This window comes from Leopardus geoffroyi, chromosome X (assembly GCF_018350155.1).
Source record: "Leopardus geoffroyi isolate Oge1 chromosome X, O.geoffroyi_Oge1_pat1.0, whole genome shotgun sequence".
Classification (NCBI taxonomy): Eukaryota; Metazoa; Chordata; class Mammalia; order Carnivora; family Felidae; genus Leopardus; species Leopardus geoffroyi.
Genome location: NC_059343.1, coordinates 46,025,596 through 46,035,683, shown reverse-complemented (window position 1 = coordinate 46,035,683; position 10,088 = coordinate 46,025,596). Strand labels below are relative to the sequence as shown.

Genomic DNA, 10,088 nt, shown 5'->3' with positions numbered 1-10,088 from the left:
CCAAGGTCCCACAACAACCCAGCAGTCATCCCTGACTCCTCTCAGTCCCCTCTTTTCCCATATCCAAAGTCCATTGATTCCATCATCTTAAAAGCTCTCATAGAATAGATAGGTCTTTCGTGTCAAAGAATTTCAATTAATTTATGTAGATATTTCCCCCTCAAGGAGATGAAGCTTAACTCCCCACTCCCTAAGCATAAACTACACTTAGTGACTTCCTTCCAAAAAGTATGTAGGGTACAGAAAGGGGGCTGGGGGGAGGGGACGAGTAGCTTTACAGTGGAAAAACCTGACATACCTCAGCCAGGCGATCAGAATTAACATCAACAATGTAAGACATATTGATAACATATACCCTTGATATGATGAGGCTATCATTTTCCTTCTGTGGTCTTCCTTCCCCAAACCCATAACCCCAATCTAATCATGAGAAAAAACATCAGACAAATCCCAATTGAGGGACATTCTACAAAATACCTGACCAGTATTCCTCAAATGCTGATGACTTCAAGTCATCAAAAACAAGTAAAGTCTGAGAAACAGTCACAGCCAAGAGGAGTCTAGGGAGACATTACAAATAAATGTAATATGTTATTTTGGATGGCATCCTGTAACAGAAAACTTACATTAAAAACTAAGGAAATCTGGGGCACCTGGGTGGCTCAGTTGGTTAAGTGTCTGACTTCGGCTCAGGTCATTATCTCAATTTGTGGGTTCAAGACCTGCATCAGGCTCCGTGCTAACAGTTCAGAGCCTGGAGCCTGCTTCAGATTCTGTGTGTGTGTCTCTCTCTCTCTCTGCTCCTCCCCTGCTCATGCTCTGTCTCTCAAAAATAAATATTTAAAAAAACTAAGGAAATCTGAATAAAGTGTGAACTCTAATGTATTGGTATTGGTTCATTAATTATGACAGACGTACCAGACTAATGTAAGATGTTAACAATGGGAGAAACTGGATGCGGGGTATATGGGTACTCTCTGTATTATCTTTGCAATAATTCTATAAATCTAAAACTGTTTTAAGATTCTATTTTTCTAAGTAATCTCTACACTAAACGTGGGGCTCGAACTCACAACCCTGAGATCAAGAGTTGCATGCTCTACTGACTGAACCAGCCAGGTGCCCCGAAATCTAAAACTTCTAAAATAAAAAATTTATTTAAAAATCCTCCCATGTCTGCCCATTACGTCACTCTCACCTGAAGAATAGCATTAACTTCCTCACTGCTCTCCCTCCTTCCTATCCATTCTCCTGGCAGCCAGCAGAGGGCATCCGCTAAAACTCAAATCTGTATCTGAAGCCTTCCATTCATTAAAACATGGGCATTGCATGGAAAATTCGGGAGGTATATTGCCGAAGACCAACCTGGATATTTGTATAAGTTATTATTATGAGGCACAAAGAATCTGGAGGTATTTACGATGTCCGCTTTAATAAAGTTACCGTTATCCAAAATCTGAAACTCAGCCTTTCCAAAGTCTCCCAGATAGTCTGCCTTTCAGACGCCCAACTCCCGACACTTCCCCCCTCAATCACACAGCTACATAGTAATCTCCCTTTGCTTTCTCCTTATCCCTATGCACTCTTGGGCTCGAGCCATCTTTTCTTGCCTTCTCTTCCAGGCCCAGTTCCAGGGACCCTGCTCCCTCTCCCTAAAATGAGACAGCATCCCTGCATTATTAGGATGTAATGTCTCGACAGATTATCATTTTTTAAAAACTACATGCAAATGAGAAAAAAATGGATTCCAGTGGCTCCCCACGCCCAGCTCACACTAGGCCTGAGGAAAGGTTTGACGCATGATAAATAAAAAGATGAATCACTAACAAACGGATATTCCAGGGCGCAAGGCGTTTCTGTGCGCCTGCGTGACACCGGACAGCGTGGGAAGTTATTTGCTACCTGGCTGGTCCACTGCAGCCTCCGGTAGGGGGGGTGGGGCTTTTTCAGCCTCGCCCTGCCATTGGCCAAGATGGTCCGCATTGGCTGACGCAACACCTCTGCGGTCCTGCAGAGCTCGCCCCCAGAAAACCAAACATCCCCCCTCCCACCGCCACCACCATCTTGCAGGCCAGTGCGGAGAAACGGATGGCGTTTTGAGGGCCTGTGGGAATGGAGACTGGCTCCTGGGGATGGCTCGCCAAGCAGGACAAAAGACTGGAAGCTGCACTTTGAATTTGCTCAGAGTTTTATTAGGATTACCAAGGTTCACAAGGAAGAACGAGGGGCTTCTGGGGGGGAGGGGAACAGGAATACCGCAATGACAAGCGGCCTTGCATAGACACCAAGGCGAGCTAGCGGGCACAGCGTGGGGAGGGGGCGAGGGACGGAGGCAAAGAGAGGCTTGGGAGAACAGGGTGGCAGTAGAGCCCCCCAAGGCCACAGCGGCCCTCCCCGCTTCGGGATCAAGGGTGTCCACTCCACACAGCACGAGGAGGAGGATAGAGGGGCCCTGACCAAGGCATCACAATAAATACGTTTAGCAGCACACAGAAGCTTGCAGGGGAGGAGGGCCAAAAGGAAGGGGGAAATCCCCCCTTCCCTCCCCCCCCCAAAATAAGAACTCTGCAATTACTAAACCATAAAAATAAACTTTAAACCCGTGTACGAAGTCGGTCACCCCCCAGAAGTGCAATATGGGGCCGCGCGGCCCTAGCTGAGGGGGAGGGCAAATGGGGCAGGGGGAGAGGGATACAGAGAGGCAACCCCTGCAAGGGTAAAATGTTTATCCAGTTTTGCCCCTCTTCCCCGGGTTGGCCCAAACATTTTGGACCTGAAGCACCTCCTCCATGTCAGAGTCTTCAGAGTCTTCCCCTCCTTCGAAGTCGTCTTCGATCCCTTCTTCCTCCTCCTCCTCGCTTACTTCCTCATCGTCACTCTCCTCACCTTCTTGCTCGCTGTCTGTACAGGGGAAGAGAGACAAGGGGCAAGGAGGGGAAAAAAGAGGGTGGTTAGATGAGCAGGTAGATGTCACTCTTTTGTTTGTTTAAACAATAGAAATTTATCTTCTCAGTTCTGGAAGCGGGAGGATAGCACTTAACAGTGAACAGAGCCTATAGCCAGGGCTTTGGGGGCCTGGAACCACTCCCCAAGCACCTCTGCTTGGAAAAAGCAAGTGTGTGTGTGTGTGTGTGTGTGTGTGTGTGTGTGTGTGTTAGTGTTATCTCAAGCAAGCCCAGAGGGAAGGAGGGGTGGGAGCCCTGCCTCTGGCTTATCAAAATTGATACCATGTCTGAAAGTAGCTTTTTCTCCCCATGTAATGTGTCAATGTATGTGTCTTCTGAGCTCTAACCTTGGCTGAATAAACCTTCTGTTCTTCCCAGGCAGCTCCCCCTCTTCTTTTCCCCAGTCTGATCCAAACAGGCCACACTCTGTCTTCTTTAGTCCAATTCCCTACCCCCACTCCCACCCTAGGGCTGGGCAGATAGCTCTTCGTCCCCTTCTCTGAAAGAAGATGCCATCCAGTGGCAACTCCTTCAGTTTCCCTATTCTAACTGAATATATGTCTAGATTGAATTTACATTCAATGCCTCCTTCCTTGCCCCTGCCCTCAATGGAAATTTGCCAGAGACCCCATGGCCAAAACCCCCAGGAGTGGTTGGTCTTCCAGCTCCTTTTACCTCCCCCAGGGGCCTGCCTCTCCAAGGTCTGCCTGCCCACAGCCAGGCTCAAACATCTCCCTTGCCTGTCCTCTGCCATCCCCTTCTCAGCCAAGGTTTGATTCTATTGCCTTGCCCCTTGCTCATTCCCTCCTCCTACCCCACTGATGTGGCTCTGCTCACACCAATCCATTGAAACTACTCTTAGCAAGGTCACAGATGACCTATTCAGTGCCAAATCCAGTCCTCATTATACCTGACCTGGACACTGCCCACAATCCCCTCCATGCCCAGTTCTCTTCCTAATTCTACCCTCTCAGAGCCTCAGTTTCCTAATCTATAAAATGGTGATAACAGTACCTAGCTCATAAGAGCTGCTGTGAGGATTAAATGAGTTAGTAAGTAAATCACTTACGATAGTGCCTGGCACATACTAAACACTTCATTAATGTTAACTGGCCAGAATCAGGGCTAGGATTCTGTTCTGGCTTGTTACCCCCTTTTATTTATAACTTCTGACTTCCCAGACACATAAGCAACCACCTGCCTGGGCTACCTGTACCTTATGTCCAACAGGCCTTTCCAACTCCATGTTCCCCTCTGCATTTCATCAATCCTGCCACCATGTCATTCCCAATCCTAAGAAATGGTACCTCCGTTTGCCAGTCATCCAGGCCAGACCAAACCTGGGAGTCACCGTAAATACTGCCTTCTCCCTCAACCCCCCATGTGCAAACCTTTCTCAGCATTTCCTAAAATACATGTTTTGGTGAGCAGTAAACAGTGGCTTCTGCGGTTAAGAAGTTTGGGAAATGCTGGGTTCCACAATGTTTAAATAGGTTTCTTACAGCAGGACTTTTCAGAGCCTTTAAGGGGCTAATGTACCTGTCACTCTACCTGCAAATATTAATGTATGCAGTATTGTCCCCAACATACCTGACTACTGGACCTTTTTGTGAGAAACAGCTTTCAGGGCTGGTGAAGGATCCTCAGAAGACAAACAAGCCTGGGAGTTCCCTGAAGGCCAGGGCTGGGTACAGAGTGTGCTGAATTGTAATATGTTTGCCAGTTTCCCCCTTTCTGTGTGTGAACTTGTCCTTCTCAATTTTCTACCCACCTTCTATCTCTTCATTCCTTATTTGTCTATTGCTGTGTTACAACTTATCTACCCACCAGCTAGAACTGAAATTTGTTTCTTTGGTTCTCTTACAATTGTTAAGTTAAAGGTTCCCTGGCCTTGCTTTGTTTAAAAAGTTGCATAAAATGCTTTTTCTTTTCTCCACAAGAACAGACTACTCATGCCTTGATATCCTGACCCTGGCCAGCTTTTTTCTGGGAAGAGAAAGAGAAAAGAGGGGGGCTCTAGGCTCACCTTCCTCACTGCCCTCATCTTCTTCTTCCTCCACTGAGGATCCTTCTTCAGAGATGTTCTCCACTTCGGCCTCAGAGTCATCCTGGTTGTTGCTGTTATCCTGGTCCTTGTCAGGGTCATCACTATCATTCCTGTAATCTTCGATGTCTCTGTCGTCATCATCACTGCCTTCATTGTCACCTTCATTGCCATCATCATCACTGCCTTCACTGTCACCTTCATTGCCATCATTATCTTCATCATCACTGCCCTCGTTGTCTCCTTCGTTGTCACTGTCACTGCTGTCCTGGTTGTCACCACTGCTGCCATGGTTGCCACCTTTGGGATTCTCGGCACTATTAGGGTTCTCATCACCATCAGGATTCTCATCGTTGTCATCAGTATTTTCTTCATTGTCATCAGGGTTCTCTTCGTTGTCATCGGTGTTATCTTCAGGGTTCTCACTGTTGTCGTCATGGTTCTCGTCGTCAGGGTTCTCACTGTTGTCATCGGCACTCTCGTTGTTGTCAGTGGTCTCGTTGTCATCAGAGCTCTCATTATTATCAGTGGTCTCGTGGTCATCGGGGCTCTCATTGTTGTCAGTGGTCTCATTGTCAGGGCTCTCATTGTGGTCAGGGCTCTCACTGTCACAGAGGCTCTCACTAATGTCGGTTATCTCATTGTCAGTGGTCTCAAAGCAGTCGGTGGTCTCCATGAAGTCAGAGATCTTGATGTCATGAATGGTCTCATTGTCGGTGATGTCATCACTGTCTGAAGTCTCACTGATAATGTCTTCCATTATGTGATAGTCGTCAGAGTCTTCCATAATCACCACCTCACACTTGTCCCTGTTTTTACTGTGGGGAAGCCTGGAGTTGAGTATAGGATTGGTGGGAGGCAGGGCAGACACTAAAAGGTGCTAAGTAACTGAGGAGGCAGTAGGTTACAAGGAATTCAAGGGATGAAGTTAGGGTGGGGAGAGTCCCATTTCTGCTCCTGCCTGCATGACCTCAGGCCAATCACACCCCACTTATGCGTATCATTCTCCACTTGTAAAACATACTGAATTCTCTCAAAGGTCCCTTTGGCCCTATAAATTCTGGGTAACACTTGCCTAATCTTTGTCCCTAACAAACCACCTCTCCAGCCACCAATTCCCACCCCCCCATCACCTTTCTTCCTTTTCTTGCTTCTTTCTGTTTGCCCTGTAGCCTCCTTCTCCCATCATGTAGTAGCGCAGAGGGTTGACCCACAGGTCATTTTTGATAATCTGTTGAAAGAAATGAGGGGGGAAGGGGAACAGAGTTATGAGTAAAAGCCCCAGAGCCTACTCCCAATTCCCCAAGCATCCAGAAGCAAGCCTAGCAAGGCTTTCTCTGGCAATGCCAGGAGGGGCCCCACCTCAGCAATCCTGTCAGCCTCTGGGAGGCTGTGGTTTGAGAACCAGCTGAAGAAGCTGTGGCTGGTGTCCTGGTTCCTGTGCCTGCGGGCCTGGGGCTCCTGGCCCCGGTGCCAGCGGATTGGAGTTGAGTGAGACACCAGCCGGCCTGAGAGGAAAGGAGGCTGTAGAGAGGGCACTGGACAAAGACAGATGGGAGTGGGGAGTGACGGTTTTCCCTAGGACCACCTCTTACCAGAGCGGCTGCGCTGGAACTCCTTGACAATCACCATGTTTGTGAAATAGGGGTTTGTCTGGAAATACAGCTTCATCTTATAGCCCATGGAGATATGTCTGAGATCCTGTACCTGCTCAGGTTAGAGGTAATGTTGAAATCCCCACCACACCAAGGCCCTTCCCACCCAAACCCCCTCACCTCCAAGGACCAGATTCCTTGCCCAATCCTAGTAAAAAACATGTCTTTGGTCTGACCTGCAGATTGGTCAAGTAGCGGAAAATGTCTTCATCACGTCGGTTGATCAAGATTGAAATTTTGGGGTGGTTGAGGAACTGATGGAGGGAGCAGTTTAGGTCAAGGAGTGACTGTTCAATGAGAGAAGGAGGGAGGGAAGGCCAGGCAGGGCAGAGCAAAAGAGAAGCTGGAGCAGAATTCCTTCTGTGTTCATGTGATGTGTGGGGAGCAAGTGGGTCATGGGACATGACCCATACTTTTCTTCCTATGATACTATGTGGTGAGAACCTATGTTTATGCAATGTTAGACATCTGTTATTAGGTTGCCTTGCCATGGTCCATATTTGCTGTGTGTCTGGGTGCTAAGGGTCCTATGTCTGTGTGATGTTGTATCCTTGGGTGCTGTGAATTTGTATTCACAAGACATTGTGTGTCTGGGGGCTGAAGCCCCAGGCCCAAGTGATGTTATATCTGGTTGTTGAGGGCCTGTAGTCATGATGTTGCTTATTTGAGTATTACAGGTCTGTGTCCACATGATATTGGGTATCTGAGTCTGAAGGTTTGTATCCATGTGATAATGTGTCTGGATGCTGAAAACCAGTAAGTCACATGATGCTACATGTCTGCATGCTGAGGACCTGTGGCCACATAATACTGTGTGCCTGAGTGCTGACAGACTGGGATCATGTGATACTTTGTATGAGAGTGTCAAGGGTCTCTATCCATGTAATTCCATTATGAAGTTAAACCCATGTGTTCCTAACATGTTGTATATATGTACCCGAGATAAGATTTTCACCAATAGTGAAGAAGATTCTTCTTACTCTTCTTTCCTTCACTTAACTCTGATCTCCACTTCTAGGTACTCCTTCTTCTGACCTTTTAGGGGTTCCAGCTCCTTTCTAGCCCCCTTCTCTCTAGCAAGGATTGGGGTCTCCCTAGTATCTCAGCAGAGACCTAGACTTGAAAAGCCACCTGTGACTTAGGCATCCTTTCTGGGCAATTTCTCTGCTGTGTGCCTTTCCTCTCCCTCTTCACCATCTCTGAGCCACTTTATCTTCTGTGTGTCCCTCCCCTTCTCCTTTCACCATCTCTGGTCCAATTTTTCTGTGTGCCCCTCTACCATCCTCCCCATTTCACTATTGATTTTTATTATGCTCCTCCCCTTTTCTCTTTCCCATCTGTGGTCCAGTTTTTATCCTGTGTGCCTCTCTCCCCCCTTCATCATCTGTAGTCCAGCTTCTCTGATGTTTTGCCCCTCTCCTTCCATTCCTCCTTCACCAAACCTAGGCATTTTTCCAATAGGGATCCACCCACACACAAATTCACCCTTTCTGTTCCTCTCCCCCCCCCCCCTTTTTTATCATGAGCTCCTGGCCCATGAATTTAGATGACAAGGATACTGCTTTGACCCAGAAGCCTGGGATATGCTGGATGATGAGGTCCCTGCGCTCCAGGAAGGGTCTTCGCATCTGGATGAATTTGCGCTTCAGACGGAGGAAGGCCTTGCCTGCCTTTATGTTCACCGCCTCCAGGTCCAGTTGAATGTTTTCCAGTGCCTGCAGGATGCACTCTATCTTCTCGGCATTCTTCTTGCTTTCCTTCTTCACCTTCCTCTGCTTCCTCTTCCTCCTCCTCCTCCGCTTCCTCACGCTTTCCTTTTCATCCTCATCGTCATCTTCCACTAGGATGATAGCCTCTTCCTTCCCCCCTGGACCGGTTAACCTCTGGTACGCCCAGTGCCCTGCGCTACAGGTTTCTAGGACATTCTCTCCAGCAAAACTGCCGGGCTCCACAACCTGAAAGTCAATCTCCACACTTCCCCCAGAAGCCTCCGAAGGAGAGTATGTTTCTAGGCTCTCCGTGGGAGGGGGCGCCTCCCCATACCCTGACTCCATCTCAGGCTCCCAGCCGGGACCCCCAGAACCCAGGGTGAAGTACGCGCGGATCCCCCCCTCCTCCAGAATGACATAGGGCGGCGGTGGAGGCAGAGCGGGGCCCAGCCCCACCCCCCTCATGTCAGCCAGCACCTGTGCCGCCTCGGTTTCCTCCTGGAGCCTCGGGCGCTGCTCGGGTGGAGGCAGGGGCAGTCGCAGGAGCGGCGGGGGAGGCAGGAGTGGCGGGGGAGGCGGAGGCGGCGGAGGCGGTGGCAGCTGGTCGTGCTGAGCGGGCTCGGAGCTGCTCAGGCGGCGGGCCTTGGCCGGAGGCCCCTCATCCTGGCGGTCCATGGCGACCGCGCTCACAGCTCAGGGGATCGCACTCGCCCCTTCGCTGTCGGCCAAACCGCTGCTGCCTGTCACACCTGAAGCAGAGCCACTGCACCTCACGCGACCAGCTCTCCCCACAGCCTCGCTCTGGCGTTCCCTCCCACAGCGCCAACCCTACTCCCTCCGCGCCAAGCGTCAAGGCCCCGCCCTCTCCGTGACGTCAGAGGCCCATTCGTCCTCTCCAGTGGCTGCCAGCCGCGGCCGCGGTGCTCGCTCTCCCTCGACCTCTGCCCACTCTCACGCAATCCGCTTGCCAACACCACACCTCATCTCTTTCCGATTGGCTCCCCTCCGGGCCCGCCAATCACCGGGCTGACTCCGCCAGCGACGAGAGGGAAACTGCAGGGCGATTGGCTGCAAGGGAAGCTAAGGGGGAAGAAACCCCTCTCCCTCACCCCTCCAGCATTTTATCCAATGGGAAAAGTACCAGTGGTTCTGAAAACCAAAAAACAAAACAAAAAACAAACGCAGGCACCGAGCAGGATGTGCTCAGATAAAATTGGAAGAGCCTCGCTATCGTTTTCCCTCTTAGCGGCCCTCCCCTCAGCAACTACGCACTTCTTAAATCTGCTCCTTCCCCCATGCCCAGCGTTTGCCCCCGTGGCGAACTCTGATATGGCCCCTCCGGGGGGCTAGGCTTGCCCTAAAGGGGTCTGGAATTTCGAAACCTAGGACCTTTGGTTTCGAGCTAGATTTTGACGTGGCGTTTTCCATCTCTGCAAAATGACTCTAGAAATAATAATCACACACAAGAAGTAACTTTCTCTGCGTCATTAACATGATTGTGATTCCGTTCATCTGCTAGGTTTTTCTAGGATTTTCTATCTTTTCGTCTGCTCAATACTTGCCCTCCTCCCAATCCTTTCCTCTCCCTTTACCCAGTGTATGCTTTTTTAAAATTGTATTTTAGATCTTTGGGGACCAGATGGATGGTCTTTAGTGAGGTAGGGTGGTGGGTTCTGGCTTTGGTCTGGGATTGGCATCAGGGGCCTGCTCTTCTATTTGTAACACTAACCAAATC

The 10,088-nt window shown here is 49.5% G+C and overlaps 1 protein-coding gene across 2 annotated transcripts; it reads right to left on the bottom strand.

Moving 5' to 3' along the window:
* Positions 1–2,165: 2,165 nt before the first annotated feature.
* TSPYL2 (TSPY like 2) lies at positions 2,166–9,204 on the bottom strand. Of its 2 annotated transcripts, none has more exons than XM_045472098.1 (7): positions 8,204–9,204; positions 6,821–6,931; positions 6,585–6,696; positions 6,352–6,497; positions 6,123–6,220; positions 4,972–5,807; positions 2,166–2,901 (listed from the first exon to the last, which is right to left on the bottom strand). In XM_045472098.1, exons 1-7 carry the CDS (start codon positions 9,026–9,028, stop codon positions 2,726–2,728), a joined length of 2,304 nt encoding a protein of 767 aa, XP_045328054.1. In that variant the 5' UTR covers positions 9,029–9,204; the 3' UTR covers positions 2,166–2,725. The 2 variants fall into 2 exon arrangements, with proteins under 2 accessions (XP_045328054.1, XP_045328055.1); XM_045472099.1 differs by having other exon boundaries at positions 6,821–6,898; positions 8,204–9,203.
* Between the last annotated feature and the right edge of the window lie 884 nt (positions 9,205–10,088).